At 35.9% G+C, this 22506-nt stretch overlaps 1 protein-coding gene across 5 annotated transcripts in view; it reads right to left on the reverse strand.

Annotated features, from left to right (window-relative positions):
• HBS1L (HBS1 like translational GTPase) overlaps positions 1 to 22506 on the reverse strand; it is an 86973-nt gene that overhangs the window by 61606 nt on the left and 2861 nt on the right. For 2 of the 5 annotated variants that reach the window (XM_042253497.2, XM_027972489.3), the window contains exons 2-4: positions 19645 to 19710; positions 9362 to 9490; positions 6374 to 6568 (exon numbers count right to left, since the gene is read on the reverse strand). In XM_042253497.2, the coding sequence (XP_042109431.1) occupies positions 6374 to 6568; positions 9362 to 9490; positions 19645 to 19710 (390 nt within the window). The other 3 variants (XM_042253498.2, XM_042253499.2, XM_060419692.1) reach the window with 3 other exon arrangements.

Genomic DNA, 22506 nt, shown 5'->3' on the forward strand with positions numbered 1-22506 from the left:
TGTGTACTTTATCAAATGTTTTATTTTCCACTGCCATCTTTGCAATTATATTATCCATATTCACCATAATCTATACTTTAAGAACGTTTCTATGTGAGTCCTCAAAAGTAAAAATATAAATTCTACCTTTTGGAAAATAAGAATTCTAAATGACAAATAGCTTCAAAGAAAGTCTACACAACCAGGTAGTGCATTTTTCAACTTGTTTACAGAAACCTTTATGATAAATTATTAAAATATCACTCTGAAATATTAAGCTTATATTAAAAATCTTAATGGATAAATTGTGATGTTTTCACACCTGATTTTAGAAAACCCCAGAATTATAATTTATTCCGATGTGGCTTTTACAAAAATGTATACATACATTCAAAATGTGACAAATCTTTCGCATCTTAGAAATTAAAATTATAATATACAACTGCATACACTGAGCTTTATATAATTACAAAAGAAAATTAATAAAGGATTTGTATCAATCCCTCCCTATCTAGTCAGCATTACCTTCATTTATAAAAGTAACAGAAAACAATTTCTAGGCTACTACTAAACTGATTTTACAAGTAAATATACACTTGTATGAACACCAAACAGAAACCTGATACACAGTTATTCTTCAGTGTACAACTGTGTACTTGCTAATTTGCAATGGTCCACATATTTAAAAGCACCGGACTAGTTTTACCCTTGGTATGGCAGTTAATTGTATGATCTCCCACTGACCACAAGAAATTAAATATAATACACTGGGAACAGTTATTACTATTTATATGAGGGGGGAAAAGGCTGAAAGAAAAGTTCAAGAAAGAAAGATTCAAAGCTAAGGCAGGGGGGCGGGGAAGAGGAGAGGTTAGAATACCAGTTCAGTAACTAGGAAATAGGAAAAAGAACAACTAAAAAAGAAATGATAAGCAAAGTGTTCTGTACAGAAGTGATACCTTGTTCTTTGCAATTAATGGGAAGAACCATAACCAAAAAGACCAACCAAATGCAAGACAGGAAAACATCTGTGAACAACAGCTTTTTTAAAAAATCAAAAAAAGTGAAGAGGAAAAATGGTTATTTTAAATATCTTGTATTTTGTATCATTTAGAATATAATTATAACATCATTTCTATTCTTAAGGTATACTATTAATATTTGAGCATAACACAAATAAAAATGGCTCTGCACTTCAATGTTGACATCTGAACTGGAAAACAGACCAAAAACACGTAGCATACCTGAGCTACCAAGACAGCAGTCAATCAATAAACAGCAGCTGGTGCAGAAGATGCACTTAGTGCAAGCAACTGTCCTCACCAGGAAAATATCCATGAGTAAGCAGGCACTAGTCTCTCTACCCCCCGGAGAAGGAAACGGCAACCCACTCCAGTATTCTTGCCTGAAAAATCCCACGGATGGAGAAGTCTGGTAGGCTACAGTCCACGGGGTCTCTTTACCAAAGGCCAGTGGCCAAAGGCAGAAAGGACAGTGGGTCTTCCTGGTTCCACTCTCTGAATCTGAGACTGTGACACGTCCTTAGCCAATGGGGCAAGTGCCTGTCAGGTATGCGCCTGACGGACCAGCAGCCATCACAACAGAAATACGGAGACCTATTTAAAAATTGTTACCTTCCCTATCACCTTGTAATATAGACTATTTTTCCCCTAAAATCATAACATCATAAATAGAAGTCACAATCCTGATCATCCAGCAAAGGGAGGTCTAGTTCACTCTACAAGGTCTACTGTATGGCTTTAAAAGTACTGTATTTCCACTTGAAAATTAGCTTGTTATAAAAGATAATACAACAGTAATGCTGTTCGATTTCAATATGAATTAAATATATATTTGCGGATTTATGTGCAAAGGGACCACTTGGGCAGCATTTAATCTATCAAGAATTATTGTCAGTTCTAAACAAACACTTAGAATACAATTCACTTCTAAACTGGAGACTGCCCACAGTATATAAATCTAGTTGATGAGTCATAGACTAATAGTTCAAAATAACTAAAATAGCCAATTGAAGTTCAAGACTAGAAAAACAAAATCAGCAGTTGGGGTAATTTAAACTTCAAAAGTGATCACAAAATATAACTTATAATTTATATGATCTAAGCATCAGTAGGATACGCACTGAAATCTGCAGTTAGAAACAAAAAGTGAAGATGTCACAGTGTTTAGTCAAGAACAACAAGGACATAAGGCTGGCTTAAGCTTTCCCACCAAAACACTGGATATAAAAACATCATATACAACTAAAAATATTGGGATATTGGGATGTCATTCTGAAAATAAACAGAAACAAGAAATATTTTTAAAAATTATCAAATGCAGACTAAAGTAGTAGTCAGAGAAAAATATTTTTTACTGGGAAAATATAGCTATTTTGTTCTCATTAAGAAACAACATTTTATAGACTACTTTTTTCCTACAAGAAATAACTAATAACAAAAAAGGTGCTAATTTCTAATCAGCAATATTCCTTGGTATTCCTAATTACTAGAAAATACAAATTAAAAATTCAAGTTGGCCAGGTGTTATTCCTAGTATTAGTAATTCCTTTCATTCTACTGATTTCTTCAAGGGAGCGATTCTCAAGTAGAAGTAACCTATCAGAATTAACTGGGGACCATCCTGAAAATACACATTTCCAAATGTCATCCCTCAGAAATGACTCGCCATGTCTGGAGTGAAGTCACAATAGCTATGTTTTGAAAAAAATTTCCCCAGTGATTCTGACTGCTAGTTGAGGATGACTGCTTTAAGAGATGAATTACCTACTTGTTCTACTCAGTAGAAGAGATCTTACTAGGTCAACTACTGCTGAAACTTTGTCATTATTGCACACAGAGCCATCAGTAGCAAAGAGGAAAACTCCACATTTCATTACTTATAGTAAAAAGAAAAAAAAAAATGAAAGAGATCTGGTAAAATTACTCAAGGAACATGCAACCATACTTGAAAAGACTTTCTACATATTTATTTTAAAGTGTTCATTTAGGACAAAAGGTTTTGCAAATGTATAAAAATAAATTATGTATTAATCCATCTTCAATATGTACATGGTCCCTTAAAACGATTTATATTTTATTATCATGAAAAATGTATTTCAACAACCTAACAGTATTCTTAAAAGTTAGGAATTTTAAGAATTCTAATAGAAAAGTTTTAGTATTCACTGGCAGAAAAATAATGAAACTTGGAATGATTTCATTAATATTTCAAAAATAATACTGTCTTGGCTATGCTATGCCATATATCACAAGAAAAATCTTCATCACTAAGCTATACTAATCCCAAATGGCGGCACTTTCATTTAAGAACAAAGCACAAAAATACTTTATAAAAGAAAATGTCTCATCATTAAAACTTTCAAAGCTGAATGCTTTAAACAAAAATAGCTGAGGTTTGATTTCACAATATCAAGTTACCATAAGCACTTTGTAAACATACACCTATTACAGGCTATCAACTTAAAGCCAGTTATCACTAAAAGAAGATATAGTAAAAAGAAATTTCAGTGCAAAAGCATATATCAACTAAATTTATCAACTGACTTAAGACAATTTTAATATAAAATCACAACTTAAATCCCATAATATAAAGTAACCCTATAAAAGCTTAAAATTAAATTAATTTAAAAGAAAAAGCTCTACAACAGTTAGCAAGTTTTCTTTTTGTTACTATTCTCTAGTAAAAGCTTTCTTTTGATTAGCTTTCACAATGTCATCAGGAGATGCTGATTTGAAGTCAAATGGTGTTATTGCTATAAGAGGACTTATTTCTTTGTCTTTTACATCTTGAACTTGTCTACTATAAAGAAAAGCCTTATAGAGATCAAAGGTGCGTCGCTTGCAGCTTTTCAATGGGTAATGAAGACACAGGGTTGAAGCGAAAGCTGAAGGTCTGGCAGCAAGGGCCTTGGTCCAAGAGAGAGAAAAAGGCGGTTTCCTAGGCAGGGAGCTTTTACTGTTTTTCTTATTATCCTTAGCAGAATTGGAATTTTTCCCTAATTTTGAACTTAGAACTTTAGTTTCTGGTATTAGAGCAACTGATTGGTCTACTACAGGTTTGGAAACAAAATCTGGGGCTTTTATGAGGACACTAAGATCAATATTCGAGTCTATTCCAGGTGACCTCATTTCAGATAAACTGAGCATACAGGAATCTTTCCTAATCTGAGGGTTGTCTATATCAATCGTTTCTGCAATCAAATCAGAAAGTGACAAATTCTCAAGGTCTCTTGTCGGAGAAGCTTTACAAAATGCCAAAGATGATAGAGATCCTGTTAACTCTGATACTCCAGTTGAAGACTGATACCGATTTGCTAGTTCTGACAAGGGAAAAGATCCCAAACTGAGATCTGTGAAACTGGCAGATGGCTGGTGACAAAAATCAGGTAAAGTAAAGCACTGGCTTGGATTGTTTTTCTTGTGTTCTTGAAACAGTTCAGCTAGGGATGGACTTTCACACTGAGAAAACTGCAAGTTGTCATTCTTTAATATGCAATTCTTGTTGCTTTGTTCAACTGAAGAAACAATTCCAACTTCAGTCGTTTTACTAGCATTTAAATTATCAAGAGCCATATTTTCCAATGAGTTGGTTAAGAGCAAAGGATTATTTAAACTTCCTAAACTGTTCTGTACTGGAATGTTTTGCAAATCAGGTACTGAATCATTCTGAATAGATAATGAGTTATTAGGTGCTGTGTTTTTTATCATTAAGGATTTTAAATCTGGTATGCCTTTGAAGGCAGAATCATCTTTGGAAATACACTCAGAAACATGAGGTCTTAACAAATCACCATCTAGACTCTTTGAAGGTAGACTCTCCACGCTCTCTGTGGGTGGTAATCTGACTGATGGCTGACTTTTGTAAGAATCTCTTGGCATTTCATCAATTAGGTCAGCTAGGGACAGCTCTTTTGTTAACTTACATGATTCTAGTTTCTTTTCACTTTTGGGTCTGTCAAGTTTCTTTTTTTTATGGAGTAAATAGTGACTTGGTATAACAGAGGAATTATAATATAATCCATATTTTGCTACTGGGGCAGAAAAATCAAAGGATTTGCTGCTGCAATCCAAATGGTTTGCAGACTGAGGACAAGAGCTGTGAACATTATCAGCTGAAACTTCAGAGGAAGATAATAAGACTCCTTACCTTACAAGAGCCATTAATTTTCAGATGAATAGGTTGACATATGCAGAAGACAGTCACAGCAACCAAAAGGAAACATGAAATGAGGCATTTAATTACTAGATGTTTCTTTTGATTATGACATGAATAAAGTGATACTTGATCATTATTTAATAAAAAGTGAACATTCTAAAAAAAAATAAAGGATTTTACCTTCCTTTAACCATCTTATGTGACCTTCACACTTTGTTCACTGATATATACAAAGGTAATTACCAAGTTAGTAAATGTGCTAATATTTACAAATTTATGTGAGGTTTTAAGCTATTCATAATCAAAATTTCTCAAATTCAAAACATCTAAAAAATCAATGCAAAGAACTAGGTTCATCTGTATTTTTAATGTATTAAAAACAAGTAAACAAATAATACCATGTAACTTCTACTGTGATCTAGGGTAACCTATTAATATAGTTGTCACATTATAGACTTATTCTCATACTATTGGTCAGTTAAAAGCGAATCCCGGTGCCCCTCCAAAATGAAAAAAAATTTTAATTTACGTAAAACAACCCTTACTTCATAGTAACAGGCTGCACACAATTTCACTATGGCAAAAATCTAGACTTCAGGTTATAAGAAATATCAAACCAGTTAACAAATCACCATGCTTCTACTGACAGATATTACACCAGTTAAGATAATTAGTTCCTTTCTCATGTAGCCTAAGTTATAAATTTAACCTCAAATTCTAAACATTTAAAATTAAAGATCTGGCTATGAAATGAAAGAGTAGTAGAATTATAATACTTAGGATATTTAAGTAAAACTAAATTATATTCAAAAAATGCTATAAGCATAGGAGGGATTTTTTTGACATTGTCTGGCTATTGATTTCCATCTCCCAACCCTTTAGTTAAAAAAAAAAACACCAATAATTAAAAAGATCCTCAAGAAACTAACAAGAAGCAAAAAATGTTTTGTCTTGCTTTTATCTAATTTTATTTCCCTTATAGTCTGTCAGTTGCAAAAATAAGCAGGGAAATGATCAAAAAATAGGCTTTAACAGACTGTAGAGAAGACAGCCAATCAGCTCAAAAAATTCACAAACTGCAAAATCATTTGATAACAATCAAGAATTACTGTAACATGTAAAAATTTCTGCCCATTTTTCTTAAAAGCTCAATCAAATCAAAGCCTCTTTTTAAAGCATTAACTGTAAAACTAAAAGAGAACAAGTAAAAGCATACCTTTTGCTGTCTTTCCTGTAGATATTGCTCCCTCACTCCTGACTTTCAAATTCTGCACTTTATCTTGCTCCAGAACCACTGACAAAGCCTTCTGCACATCAAACTTGTTCTTCAGAACTGCTTCAATCAATATGTCATCTGGCACAGCATCTCCAAGTACCTCTCTCATGTGATCAAGGCATGAATAAAGACGAGCTAGAACAGACAGCAATAAGTAAAAGGTATACTCAGTAGTGTCATGAAGGATCCCTGAATCTTCAAAACTGAAACAAAGGATCTGAAATTACAGTAGGATGTTCATTTCTTGTAATTTGCCTTGGCAAAAATTATAATGATGATATTTTTATCCACAATATACCTAGCTTCCCTGCTTAGAGGAACAATTTCAATAACCACTATAATAAATGTCTCCAAAGTTAATACTGATTAACGCTTGAAAAAAGTGTCAATTGTGAATCTGCCTGCAATGCAGGAGACGCAGATTCGATCCCTGGGTCAGGAAGACCCCCTGGAGGAGTGCATAGCAACTCACTCCAGTATTCTTGCCTGGAAAACCCCAGGGACAGAGAAGCATGGCAGGCTACAGTCCATAGGTATCAGAGTCAAACATGACAGAAGCAACTGAGTATGTACCCACATACACACAAAGTCTATTTCAGTCAATGAAGATGATGAGGTCCATACTGATGATGTCCTACATGTGTAGAAAGGGTTAATTTTGAAAATATTTCTAACTTACTAGTGAATGGACAAGATAACCTGATACAAAAACGCCATAAAAATTAGGAAATCCAGTAGATTAACGAGTAAAACGAACATTTATTTTAAACACAAACATTTAAATCTGGGTGACTAAAATCTTTAAGGATGTTTATTTTCTAATGACTATTTTATAAAAAGTAATTACTAATAATATTCATTAATAATGGAAGTTCCATGAGAGCAAAGGCTTTATATCCCCAGATCTTAAAATAGTATGTGAGACTACTGAATAAAAATGCATGAACATATTAACTTTTATTTGTATAGCAGGTGACAATTTTACTTTATACACACACACACATCTTCTGTAATCCTCACAGTAACTCTATGACTTAGATAGATCAAACTACAAGTCATAAAGAGGACTGAAAATTATGGCACTACTTAGTTTAGCAGTAATCAAACTAAAACTCAAGTTTTCAGATTCCCTAATCCATGAAATCAGTCCACAGAATGCATTTTACATTACATTTTACATGCTTACATACTGAACAAGGAATCTACTGGCAATATCCTTTTTTCCCCCAAGTATATAATACTTTCTCCATTGCTCTTTCTTAATTATTAAAAGTAAATTCTTCAAATATTTGGGTAATTCTGCTTTGCTTTAGTCCAAAATTAATTTTAGGCTAATAAGCTAAACTTGAAAAATTATACCTATTTCATAAAAACATGAATTAATAAAACTGGAACAGAATACTTAGTATATAGCTAGCATCATGGTCTATTCTAATTAATTACAGCAACTGTTGTCCACACATACACAAAGGGTAGAGATATGAAGGCAGGCTATGTTGGTTCATATCCAAATGCCACTTACTAAGCAGTACAACTACCCCCAAGTGACTTGGTGTCTCATTTTCCTCCCCTATAAAATGAGGACAATAGCTGGCCTATCTCATAAGGCTGTCATGAAGATTAAATATGCTAATACATGAACAGCACTTAGAACAGGACCCAGAAAGCAATTAGTAGAGGCTAGTTACAATCACTACTATTGTTACCATGCAATTTTTTTCATGCAATTATTAATATTTACATATGTCAGGTGGGAATGATTAACTTTCATTCTCAAACATAACTCTGAATTTCATACCTCCTTAATCATTCTGAGGCACAGCAGAGAAAGTGTAACACTTCTACTTTATTCCTACCTTCTCTCCCCCTACAATGACAACTGTATGCACTCTTTGAAAATATAATCAAAACTATGGAGGAGTTTATACAGCAGTTCGTCTATGAACTTTTATCCCACTTGTCATATGTATCTGCAAAGTTGATACAGAAATTTTTAAATTCTCTGCTGTTTCCCTTTCTGCTTTCTAATTTTGTCTGTCTGTGCTTTCTCTCTATTTTTCTTGGTTTGGGTAGCAGCTGACGTATATTGTACCGATTTATGGAAAGATCAACTCTCAGATTTATATACTTCCCTCCTTCCTGTTTTCAAATTGTTATAAATTTTCAACTTAAAAATATTCATAGAACAAAGCCAGAGAAAGAGTACACTCCAGAGAAGGAGCAAACAAGCTGAGCCCTGCTCAGCACCAACAGTTAGCACTACTTTTATACCTGGTGATTTTGGTTCTACAACACTATTCATCAACCTACGACTGGAGCAGTATGTCTGAAACTATGTCACATTTGAGATTTATTTATAAAAGACAAAAGCCAAAATATAAAATATCTTTGTTAAAATGTTTAAGAGAACTAAAAAGAAGCAAACTCAGAACCAAAGCCATTACCGTTTACAAGCTCTGTCTTGAAATTTAACTTACATGACTGTGACCAATCAGGATATTTGTATAGTGTTACTCTGAACTTATTATTATTTTTAATAAACACTAATGTTTTGGAACCTAACATTTTGCAAGGAAATGAGCGTCTGTAATCTAACCATAAGCTCTACATACAGCTTATAAAGCAATAAATACTGATAAAAGAAAACGAATCACGGAAGTTTCTCTCCTAAGGAGATTTCAATCAAATTCCAGTTACTGAATAACCGCCACACAATCAATTTTTCAACCATATAGTTAACCATATAGTCTTCACAAAACATAATTAACAAAATGTAAATTTTCCTTGAAGATACAAGATATAATGGTAGTTCATACCATTACTACCCGTGATTAATATTACGAACAATAAAACTGATAAATAACGTTGGTAAATTTCAGTAAATTATTAACCATTTTCAGATAAGAAACAGACTAATTCTTACTATACCTTGATCAATTCCACTTAGCTGATGATTCACAAGAGAACTGGAGAATTCTTTCAAATCTTCATAATCATATTCTTCTACGGGTTCAACAGCTGAAGGTTTGTCACGTCGTGAGTAAATAAACTGAGCAGCTAGAATATAAAATGATGGAAGAATGCTGTGCTATAACCATTTCCCATTAACCTTTTTTTTTTTAACAATAGAAAGTAAAAATTAAAGATTCTGACCTCCTACCTAAAGTCATTTGCCCACAGTCATAATAATGGATGAAAAGAGAAAAAACTAAGACAAAACATATCATACCCCAAATTCTGCCCAAATGTCCTTACTAACCATTTGCTAATCTCTTCTAATTGTCTTCATTCTTTTCTCCTATCTCATAAACACTGAACTTACTTTCTCCACAGTTCTCAAAAATTATCTTTCCTAATATCTCATGCTTGCCTACTACTCTAGCTTCCCTGAAATTTTCTTTTCTATGGTAGAAATATTTTAAAACTCATATCAAATTTGCTTATTTGCATAATTAAAAATACTAAAAACAGACTAGTTCAAGTTTCACTTTCCAGCAGTCCATGGGGTCTCGAAGAATCTGACATGACTGAGCGACTCCACTTTCACTTTTCTCTTTCATGCACTGGAGAAGGAAATGGCAACCCACTCCAGTGTTCTTGCCTGGAGAATCCCAGGGACGGGGGAGCCTGTTGGGCTGCCGTCTATGAGGTCGTACAGAGTCTAACTTTCAGACAGAAGTCTGTGCTACTCTGCATAGTGGCAGTGTCATTACTCAACACATAACTGCGCATTATATATTTCATTAAGAGGAAGAAAGACAAAATATCAAAGTGATAACATATGTTTGAATATCATACACAAAAATACAAGTGACCAAAGGTGAAAAGCATCAACCATGCCCAAAGTGTTCACTCTTTCACATCAACTGGATGCCCACTGAACTCAATTCTTCAAGAGTGGTGTTCACAATTGTGAAGGAATAAAATTAAAGTATTAAGTTTAAGAAGGATAAAAACATCAAATCAGTATTCTGAAGGGAAGGTGTCATCAGAGATTTTATATTATTTAGCCTTCTGGAAAAGCACATAACATGCATCTCTATTGCTCAGCATTCCCACATTTGACTTCTGGGCATGTTTTCAGGAAAGCACTACCCATAAATGTAAGGGAATCTAACTACATTCAAAATTTATAGATAATGTGTATATAGACAATAGAAAATACTATGGCTTAGTGTAACACCTACACTCAGAAAGCTATGGTGTAAGTGCTATTTATTCATAGTATAAACCAACAATGGCCTTACAGATTAGCAGGAAAGGCAAAAAAAGAAAAGGTAGTGACATATTTTAAAAAGCCAAATGAGTAGTACAGATGACAAGTGCGACAGAAGCACAAAAGATTAACTGATCACTAAAGACTGGAGCACTTACAATAAAGAAGGCAAGAACAGAATAAGAGAAATACAGAGCAGCTGAGAGAATTTAATCTATTCTGCTATAATGCATGTTTCCTTAACATATACTAGTTTATACCAAATGGTCAACAGGGGAATGATGAGGGTGTAACATTCAAGATGCTTTGGTTCATGAGATTCTCCCCACCCCCAACACTTTGTAAAGCAAATACAAAGTTCAACCACAGAGCATTATACTGTAATTAGAATTGTACTGTAAAGTTAGATAGCCCCACACTTGTCCTCTTGGCTCAGTTTGGCTGCGTCCCGTTCTGTGCTTGCTTCCTGCTTGGCTCTCTAAGACCTGTCAGCATTTTGCCTTTGCAACACTATTCATTAGTTTCAACTCTTCCTACAAGTTTATCAAGCTTTCACCTTGCAAACATGTAACAAAATGTAAACATTTATCAAAAATATTTTGTTAAATGTAAAAAAATACATTTTGTTAAATTTAAACATTTAACAAAAACATTTCCTTGAATGTAACTTTATTTGGAAATTAACATAACTTTCTAAATATGTAAGTATTTTCATTAGATGATTTTTGGTTTTATTAGTACTTTATAGGCTGAGTGATCTGTCATGACCCTGTTCTTTCCCACAGGCTTTGTTATCTTTTAGTATACAAATTTGAGGACTGCAGTTTTTCAAGAATGCATATATTATGCTGTATACATATCACCATTTCCCCCATCCTCCACAAGTAAAATACAATACTGCCATTATAAAGTCAGCATGCTTAAACGGTAGGAAAAATATCCTATTTCACAGATTTTCTAAGATAATCACTGTTTCACATAAAAATATCTCAGAATGAGGGGTGTCTTACAATCAAGTGGTATCTTAGTATTACATAAAACTTAGATTGACAGCTGATTTTTTAAGTGATATGTAAAATAACAGTATGTCTTACAATCCATGGCTTTTTAGACACAATAAAATGTGGTAGTATTAAAAAATGTAAACCAGGCCATTCGGTGCTTGATGATTTTCAAATCACTTTCCTGGCTGTAAACTGTATTCAGTTTAGCCTTCAGGTAACAAATATACTTTCCTCAACTTCCTCTCATAGCTCTGAACTGTAAGGAAAAACCTAAGACAAATCAAAAATTAAGTGAGAGAAGAAATCAGATACTTCCATCTGCAATTTTCACTTAGAAAATATTGACAAAGAACATGGAAGTTGTCAAAATCCAGGCTTCCACTCTACCTCCAAGGAGCTATTCTTCCTGGAAGGTTTTCCTACACTCTCCCAAACATAAATCCAACTCAGAAATCTATACTGTGGCCACTGTTTTAGAAGTAAATGATGGCTGGATTTGTTGAAGAGTGGGGAAAGAGAGTGGGCAGGAAAATTCCCCAGGGACAATAGCTACCAGGAAAAAAGAAGCATCCAGACCTCTGAAATTGAAATGAGTCAAAAGGCAAAAAACAAACAAACAAAAAAAAAACAAAAAACAAAACTGAAATAAAAACAATGGAGAGAAAAGGATAAATATAAAATGCTCTTCTACTCTAAAAATTTAAATCACAAACTTTGACAGAAACGCTTTCTGAAAAACTGAACACCATAATGACTTGCAAATTTTTCAAGTATTCTGATAAACGTAAAAATTCAGAGAATTCAAAACCTTGACTCCTGTAACTGCCTAACACTCTTTCCTAAATATAAAATAAAACTCATGTGAGGCACTCATTAAAGATACAGCTTTCTAGGCTTCTTCCCCGGGAGATTCTGGTTAAGTGGTGCTACAATGGGGCAGGGAATCTGCAGTTTTATAATACAATTACTCAGCTGATTGGTATCATCAGAGAAAGTAAGAAGCAGCCTACCAGTCTCCCCTTTCATCCAAATGTAGTCCACTTTGCTCACTGTCATCAGTTAATTTCCTAAAACGTGACGCCTTAACTCAAAAACCTTCAATAAACTGACATTCACAACTAAAATTAAAACCAGCCTTCCACAATCTGGCTATTTCCTTTCCAAGCCCGCTTTGCGCTCCAACTGCATCCACCTGTGAGTCTTCCCAAACACGCCTCACTTAAGAGATTGCTGCTCAAGCACTGTTGCTCCTTTCTCTAGGATGCCACTCTTACTCCCAAATTCACCAGTTCCAATTCCATCTCCTTCCAGAAACCTTTCCCGCCTTCTTCAGGCAGGACTATCTCTTTACCCACCATATTATCATTTGAAGGGAATTTTTAACAAGCTTCTTTACAAGTGAAAGTGAAAGTGAAAGTGAAGTCGCTCAGTCGTCTCCGACTCTTTGCGACCCCGTGGACTGTAGCCCACCAGGCTCCTCCATCCATGGGATTCTCCAGGCAAGAATACTGGAGTGGGGTGCCATTTCCTTCTCCATCTTTACAAGTTAACTGATGCTCAATAAAGGTTCTGAATTGGAATGGACCGAATAAGGATATCTACTGTTAATCATACAAGGAGGTCATGAGACTGAAGTGGCTCTAATGCCTTGGCTGCAAAGGGAAAACCAATTCCAAGGCCTCAGGATTAAGAGCATCCAATCACAAAAAGCCAATTATTCTCTCACAAATAATGTGTTTTAAGCAGTAAGCCAATCAAATAATTTCCTCGTTTTGCTTCATGTCTTCTCTATAAAAACCCTGCCCCAACTTCTGTTGATGGAGTGCTCCTAACCACTTCCCATTTGGAGCTGATTCAAATTGATGTTTGCTCAAATAAACTCTGAAAAAAAAAATGTTGGTATGCCTCAGTTTATCTTTTAACACTTCTAATTATATTAGTTGAAACAAGACTAAAAACTGTAAAGTTCTACTTATAGGATCTTTTTGCTACCCCTTTTTTGCTATCTTTTTGCAGCTCCCTAATGTGTTGGGACTGTGAAGAAAGCTGAGCGCCAAAGAATTGATGCTTTTGAACTGTGGTGTTGGAGAAGACTCTTGAGAGTCCCTTGGACTGCAAGGAGATCCAACCAGTCCATTCTGAAGGAGATCAACCCTGGGATTTCTTTGGAAGGAATGATGCTAAAGCTGAAACTCCAGTACTTTGGACACCTCATGCTGGGAGGGATTGGGGGCAGGAGGAGAAGGGGACGACAGAGGATGAGATGGCTGGATGGCATCACTGACTCGATGGAAGTGAGTCTGAGTGAACTCCGGGAGTTGGTGATGGACAGGGAGGCCTGGCATGCTGCAATTCACGGGGTCACAATGAGTCGGACACGACTGAGTGACTGAACTGAACTGAACTGAAGTTAGATATTCAGCATCAAAGCAATATTCAGTCAATCTTTCTAAAGAAAAAAAAAAAAAGTTATAACATTGAGAAATCACCTTACCATCAAGAAAACTGTATTTATTTTAAAAATATATGATAAATTTTAGAGAAACTACTATTAATTGATAAAGTCATTCAATTACCAGAATTCATTAGACCATGAATACAATCATTTCTTCAGTGAATGACATTAGCTGCTTCTTTAAGAACAGAAAGTATCCTTCTAAAACTATTCCTTTTTTAATTGAAAATTCCTGGGACGAATACACCACTAAAGAGGAATATTAACTGTCTTATCTGATATTACTGATTTAATTTAGTAAAATTTAGAAAATTTAAAAAACCTAAACCATGCGCTTTTGTTAAAAATACCAGTTTGTCACAGAAGAAATTCAAAACTATTTAACTCTCTCCTGCTCTAATAAAGCCGATTTCACTTCCTGGAGCATACAAAAGTAACTCTCAAATAGTCAGACTGTCCTGAATATGAACCATACACAATACACATATCAAGAGCTGTGAGAGATAAGGGATAAACTATGACCTCAAGAAAGGTAGGTCACAAAAGCAAATCTCAGAACCTTCAGAATGCCTGATCCTTGTGTACTGATGGCTCATTACTCAAGATTAAGCATGATTTAGTTAAACAACCCTAGATAAATGAATGCATTAATCTGCAATATGAAGATGTTTTTCAGTAGTCTCTCCCTCCATGAAGCTTTCCTGTGCAAGTCATAGTCAACCAACTTCCAAGTCCAGTAGTCTTTAGCTCCTGTAATTATCTCTTGAATCTATTTCCAGATCCACTGCTATCACCTCTATCCTAAACAAATAGTTTTCAAAGCAGTACCTGTGCCCCACTGAATATGAGATGGGGCCAAGAATTACTTTTCTAACAAATTCTCAAGTGGTACAAATAGCACATGGACCACATTTTGAGAACACTGTCCTGAGATATTTCTTCTAGATTAGTATTATAGTCTCCTAACTAACTATTCTAAGTACATCCACTTAGGTCTGTAAGTGCATATATTAATCCAGTCTGTACTGCATATATTAAAAAAAAAAAAAAACACCTCAAATCTAATTACCACACCCATATTACCATCAGTCTCATGAACATGCCATGACCTTTACTTCATCCATAGTACTAACTAGTGCTACCAGACACTACTTCAGCACCTAGTCAACTGATCATGATGAACTGTCGGCACCCCAAAAGGTTAATCCACAGAGTTGGTTTTTTTTAACACACTGCAAATGACAAGTGCTTGTGAGGCTCCTCAGAAAAACTGAAATTTCTTTCATCCCTAATCTCAACAAAATATGGCATTTTTGAATCACTGAATAATAAGCTTAAAAGCTTAAGCCACCTCTCCACTTCTAAGCCAGTCTTCTTTGCTTTGTGACGCTGAGGTTGAAGTCTCTGCAAAGCACATTTCTTCAGACAGCTGGTTCCCTTTTAGGATCAGCCAACAGGGAGATAATAAAAGGAGACTAGGCCAGAAGAGGAACACACATGTTCCTTTCCTTTTTGCTTCTTCTCTAGTTACCATCACCCCAGCAACATTTCATCTTGCCAAAATCATTTGTTCCAGTAATCATAATCATTATCAGTTTTTCCAAAACTCCCAGAACCAACTTCAACCATGACCAGACTGCTGGATAGAATGCCCTCTTTAAAAGGCTGAACCTCAGGTTCCCAGTGTCCCTACAGAGATACTAGTACCAACCACGCAACATTCCCCTTCTCAGGTCTGAGCCCCAGCTCCAACAGTCCCTTCTCTTAACTTCAATAGCAAAGCAACAAGGCAGAATCTTCCTTTAACACCCCTAGGTCCAAGCTCCAAGGAGCCCCCCACAAGGTTCTAAAAGGTTAGCTCCAACCCTGTCTGCCGACTCCCCTAGGAACTAGAAATGATAAATTCTTCCTGAAGTTAATACCTCCTTGATATTTTGGTTTGCACTTTGTGTTCTCTAATACCTAGTTAACTTTTTATATTAAAATCTCTCTGGCAAAAATCTATCTCCTAACAAAATCATGACTGATAACGGTGTAACATCAAAGAAAGAGAGGAAGGGCTCTGATTAGTCAGCCAAAAAGAGCAGAGTACCTATAAAGAGCTAGATGCATTACAGAGTAATAAGTAACAGGACAAAAGATGTAAGGCAGAGTAGGGGTGCTAAGACAACTTCCAAGGCCCCTATGCCTCTATAAAAAAGAAGAAATTCTAAAAAGTCAGAAGGGACATATTTAGTCTTCAGAAACTATGAAGAGGCTTAAAGCAGGGAAAGGTTTACAAGACAGTTCAACAGACTATAAGGTATTAAAGACAAGGCAGACTGATGGAAATTTAAATTACTATATTAAACCTTCAACTTGTGGAAAATGAGTTCCATGAGTTTATTTATGCTGTTCCTAACTATATTTAATTGGACCCACTTTTATGACATAGTAAAATTCAGCAGAGCATTTTAACCAGTTGTTTATAGAGTAGGATAAAATTTGAAGATAAATGCACTGTTAGGAGGATTAGTAAGAAAAAGGTCTGGATCAAAGACACTGTCTCTGCCGCCAACACAGGAAATGTTTTCATTATATGATTGCAAAGAAGTTTTTCATCAAGTGACAAAAGGTGCAGCTCTGATGTGGAATCCTACAGGAATTTGAACTCTAAATCATTTTGCGGCTCAATCACAAGTTTGAACTATGCACTGGATTTATTTATAGTAGATAAAATACTGTATGAAGAGAAGTCTATACATAACTTCAGTGTTTTAATATTCAAGATTCTCCTGGATATAAAACTAACTGCTTTCTGTCTTTAGAAGTTTAGATTTTCATTACTGACTAAATTATCATTTTAGTCAATTTAGATTACTTGCCTACTGCAAAGAATACTGGAAAACCATAGTTTTAAGAGTTTTCCTCAAATTGTATAAAGTTAAATGAAGGAATCAAAACTAAATTCTATTCATAAGTAATGAAATTATTTTATATACCTTTAAAGTTAACAATATGCTATTTAGGTTGGTCATAACTTTCCCTCCAAGGAGTGTCTATTAATTTCATGGCTGCAATCACCATCTGCAGTGATTCTGGAGCCACACAAAATAAAGTCTGACACTGTTTCCACTGTTTCCCCATCTAATTCCCATGAAGTGATGGGACCAGATGCCATGATCTTCATTTTCTGAATGTTGAGCTTTAAGCCAACTTTTTCACTCTCCTCTTTCACTTTCATCAAGAGGCTTTTTAGCTCCTCTTCACTTTCTGCCATAGGGTGGTGTCATCTGCATATCTGAGGTTATTGATATTTCTCCCGGCAATCTTGATTCCAGCTCGTGCTTCTTCAAGCCCAGCGTTTCTCATGCTGTACTCTGCATAGAAGTTAAATAAGCAGGGTGACAATACACAGCCTTGACATACTCCTTTTCCTATTTGGAACCAGTTTGTTGTTCCATGCCCAGTTCTAACTGTTGCTTCCTGACCTGCATATAGGTTTCTCAAGAGGCAGGTCAGGTGGTCTGTATTCCCATCTCTTTCAGAATTTTCCACAGTTTGTGATCCACACAATCAAAGGCTTTGGCATAGTCAATAAAGCAGAAATAGATGTTTTTCTGGAACTCTCTTGCTTTTTCCATGATCCAGCGGATGTTGGCAATTTGATCTCTGGTTCCTCTGCCTTTTCTAAAACCAGCTTGAACATCTGGAAGTTCACAGTTCACTCATTGCTGAAGCCTGGCTTGGAGAATTTTGAGCATTACTTTACTAGCATGTGAGATGAGTGCAGTTGTGCCATAGTTTGAGCATTCTTTGGCATTGCCTTTCTTTGGGATTGGAATGAAAACTGACCTTTTCCAGTCCTGTGGCCACTGCTGAATTTTCCAAATTTGCTGGCATACTGAGTGCAGCACTTTCACATCATCATCTTTCAGAATTTGAAATAGCTCAACTGGAATTCCATCACTTCTACTAGCTTTGTTCATAGTGATGCTTCCTAAGGCCCACTTGACTTCACATTCCAGGATGTCTGGCTCTAGATGAGTGATCATACCATTGTGATTATCTTGGTCGTGAAGATCTTTTTGGTACAGTTCTTCTATGTATTCTTGCCACCTCTTCTTAATATCTTCTGCTTCTGTTCGGTCCAGACCATTTCTGTCCTTTATCAGGCCCATCTTTGCATGAAATGTTCCCTTGGGATCTCTAATTTTCTTAAAGAGATCTCTAGTCTTTCTCATTGTGTTGTTTTCCTCTATTTCTTTGGATTGATCACTGAGGAAGGCTTTCTCATCTCTCGCTGCTATTCTTTGGAACTCTGCATTCAGATGCTTTTATCTTTCCTTCTTCCTTTGCTTTTCGCTTCTCTTCTTTTCACAGCTATTTGTAAGGCCTCCCCAGACAGCCATTTTGCCTTTTTGCGTTTCTTTTCCATGGGGATGGTCTTGATCTCTGTCTCCTGTACAATGTCACAAACTTCCATCCATAGTTCATCAGGCACTCTAGCTATCAGATCTAGTCCCGTAAATCTATTTCTCACTTCTACTGTATAATCACAAGGAATTTGATTTAGGTCATACCTGAATGGTCTAGTGGTTTTCCCTACTTTCTTCAATTTAATTCTGAATTTGGCAATAAGGGGTTCATGATCTGAGCCACAGTCAGCTCCTGGTTTTGTTTTTGCTGACTGTATAGAGCTTCTCCATCACTGGCTGCAAAGAATATAATCAATCTGATTTCGGTGTTGACCATCTGGTGATGTCCATGTGTAGAGTCTTCTCCTGTGTTTTTGGAAGAGGGTATTTACTATGACCAGTGTGTTCTCTTTGCAAAACTCTATTAGCCTTTGCCCTGCTTCATTCCATATTCCATGAAATTAAAAGATGCTTACTCCTCGGAAGGAAAGTTACGACCAACCTAGACAGCATATTAAAAAGCAGAGACATTACTTTACCAACAAAGGTCCATCTAGTCAAGGCTATGGTTTTCCAGTGGTCATGTACGGATGTGAGAGTTGGACTGTGAAGAAAGCTGAGCACTGAAAAACTGATGCTTTTGAACTGTGGTGTTGGAAAAGACTCTTGAGAGTCCCTTGGACTGCAAGGAGATCCAACCAGTCAATTCTAAAGGAGATCAATCCTGGCTGTTCATTGGAAGGACTGATGCTAAAGCTGAAACTGCAATACTTTGGCCACCTCATGCAAAGAGTTGATTCACTGGAAAAGACCCTGACGCTGGGAGGGGTTGGGGGAAGGAGAGGAAGGGGATGACAGGGGATGAGATGGCTGGATGGTATCACTAACTCGATGGACATGAATTTGAGTGAACTCCGGGAGATGGTGATGGACAGGGAGGCCTGGCGTGCTGCAATTCAGGGGGCGGCAAAGAGTCGGACACGACCGAACGACTTAACTGAACTGAAAGTTAACAAACAATTATCTTTCTAAATGGCACATATTATAGTCTTCTGGACCACACTAGTTCTAGAATGACAATAATACCTACTTAACATCTTTAAATACTCAAATAATAATCAATTTTTTTTTAAACTCACCTGTTGATGGCGAAATACAATAATCATCCTCTACAGACTGGCCATAGAGGTCATCATCTTCAAAATCTAAAATAAAAATATAAGAGATAAAATATTTACAAGTTTGTTTTCTATTCTTGGTTATTAATGAGGAAGCATCTGAACTCTCTCCAAAATAAAATTACTGTTCACCTAAATCAAAGGAACTTACAATGTCTACTTTTCAAAAAACTATTCCAAAAATTGTATCAAAAGTAGGTATTTACTGACTTTACATATTTAAAAGACATACGTGTTTTCAGATTTTTAATTGACAAAAATCTGAAATAAGTAAACCATCCATTTTTCTCACCAAGTTCCTGCTCTAAGCAAAGCATTTATTTTTGATACAACTGACTAATGCAGGATATACAATCAGACCACAAGGCAGTTTCTCTTCATGTAAAGCTAGGCAATGTACAAAACCCAGCTTATCCTAAACTCCTCTCTGCTCTAGCTAATTGGTCTTTTCCTACTGATTATAATATGGTCTTTCCCTAGATTTTCCTAAAGCTGTTTCCTTCTCCCAGTTAAGGTTCCAGTTCAAACATCATCCATCTGTAGAAGTCTTCCCTGACCACTCTGGGTAAAGCAGCAAGCCTCTCCCCTACTGCTTTTATTCTCTAGCACTCTCCTCTAATTGAATGTCTTCAAAGCACCATACCTGGTTCACTGCATGAGACTATAAGCTCCTTCAGGGCAAGACTCTCTAGACAACTACATGACACAGGTCTGACATAAATTAATACTTGCTTTATTATAAATTAATGAATCAAACAATCTATTCACTAAAAGTCCATAAGGAACATAAATATGTTTACATAAGTGTATTTAGTCACTCAACAAGTACTAACACTGTGAGAGGAGCTATTAGAGACATTTGGGGTTCAAAAGTGAGTGACAGGTACATTCCCAGATCTCTACAAACCTAAAATGTAAGAGGAAGACAGACAAGAAACCGGGTGAGTACAAAGCTATATAACCAGTGTTTTACACATGATAAAGAATGACTCTGGAACACACATAAGAACAACAAAAACAGAATTGGAAGCAGCGTGGCTAGGGAAAGATCCCCAGGAATATCATGCTGTGAACCAGTTCTGAAGGATAGTTAGCTAATTTCTGAGGGTATTCATGTAGCAGCAGCAAGAACTGCATGGTCAAAGGCTGAGACCAAATACTTATGACAAACAAAAATTACATAAATGTTATTATTCAATAAAAACATGTAACATTCAACATTAATAATTTATTAAATTATTAAACAATAATCACCATCCTGAATTAATAAAAATTATTAGCAAATAAATGAGAAGCCAGTCACAAAAAACTTGGATATTAAAGAAAACAATTTCTTTTTATATTGGGTCAGTTTTTTTTTACACTGAAATGGACCCTGAAATTGTTACAATTACCAAAAGATAAAAAGAATCCTCTCCTATGATCTCTGTAAAGTGGTTCTTTTCCTCAACAATATTCTGGAGTATTTACTGCATAAAAAGCACTGTGCCAGCTACTGGAGTAAATATAAAGTATAGGCTTTGCCTTCCTGGGATTTTTATTAATTAATGGGTGAGACCAGAGATCTCTTCAAGAAAATTAGAGGTACCAAGGGAACTTTTCATCCAAAGATATGCACAATTAAGGACAGAAATGGTATGGACCTAACAGAAGCAGAAGATATTAAGAAGAGGTGGCAAGAATACACAGAATCACACAAAAAAGTTCTTCCTGATCCAGATAATCACGATGGTGTGATCACTCAGCTAGAGCCAGACATCCTGGAATGAAGTCAAGTGGGCCTTAGAAAGCATCACTACGAACAAAGCTAGTGGAGGTGATGGAATCTCAGTTGAGCTATTTCAAATCCTGAAAGATGATGCTGTGAAAGTGCTGCCCTCAATATGGCAGCAAATTTGGAAAACTCAGCAGTGGCCACAAAACTGGAAAAGGTCAGTTTTCATTCCAATCCCAAAGAAGGGCAATGCCAAAGAATGTTCAAACTACCATACAACCGCACTCATCTCACATGCTAGCAAAGTAATGCTCAAGATTCTCCAAGTCAGGCTTCAACAGTAGGTGAACAGTGAACTTCCAGATGTTCATGGTGGATTGAGAGAAGGCAGAGGAACCAGAGATCAAAGTGCCAACATATGCTGGATCATAAAAAAAAGCAAGGGAATTCCAGAAAAACATCTATTTCTGCTTTATTGACTATTCCAAAACATTTGATGGTGTATATCACAACAAACTGTGGAAAATTCTCAAAGCAATGAGAATACCAGACCACCTGACCTGCCTCCTGAGAAATCTGTATGCAAGTCAAGAAGCAACAGTTAGAACTGGACATGGAACAACAGACTGGTTTCAAATTGGGAAAAGAGTATGTCAAGGCTGTATATCATCACTCTGCTTATTTAACTTATATACAGGGTACATCATGCGAAATGCTGGGCTGGATATAGCACAAACTGGAATCAAGATTGCCGGGAGACACATCAGTAACCTCAGATATGCAGATGACACCACCCTTATGGCAGAAAGTGAAGAGGAACTAAAGAGCCTCTTGATGAAAGTGAAAGAGGAGAGTGAAAAAGCTGGCTTAAAACTCAACATTCAAAAAACTAAGATCAGGGCATCCGGTCCCATCACTTCGTGGCAAATAGATGGGAAAACAATGGAAACAATGAGAGACTATTTTCTTCAGCTCCAAAATCACTGCAGATGGTGACTGCAGCCATGAAATTAAAAGACTTGCTTGTTCCTTGAAAGAAAAGCTATGACCAACCTAGACAGCATATTAAAAAGCAGAGGCATTACTGTGCCAACAAGTCCATCTAGTCA

Source organism: Ovis aries, chromosome 8, assembly GCF_016772045.2.
Source record: "Ovis aries strain OAR_USU_Benz2616 breed Rambouillet chromosome 8, ARS-UI_Ramb_v3.0, whole genome shotgun sequence".
NCBI classification, from domain to species: Eukaryota; Metazoa; Chordata; class Mammalia; order Artiodactyla; family Bovidae; genus Ovis; species Ovis aries.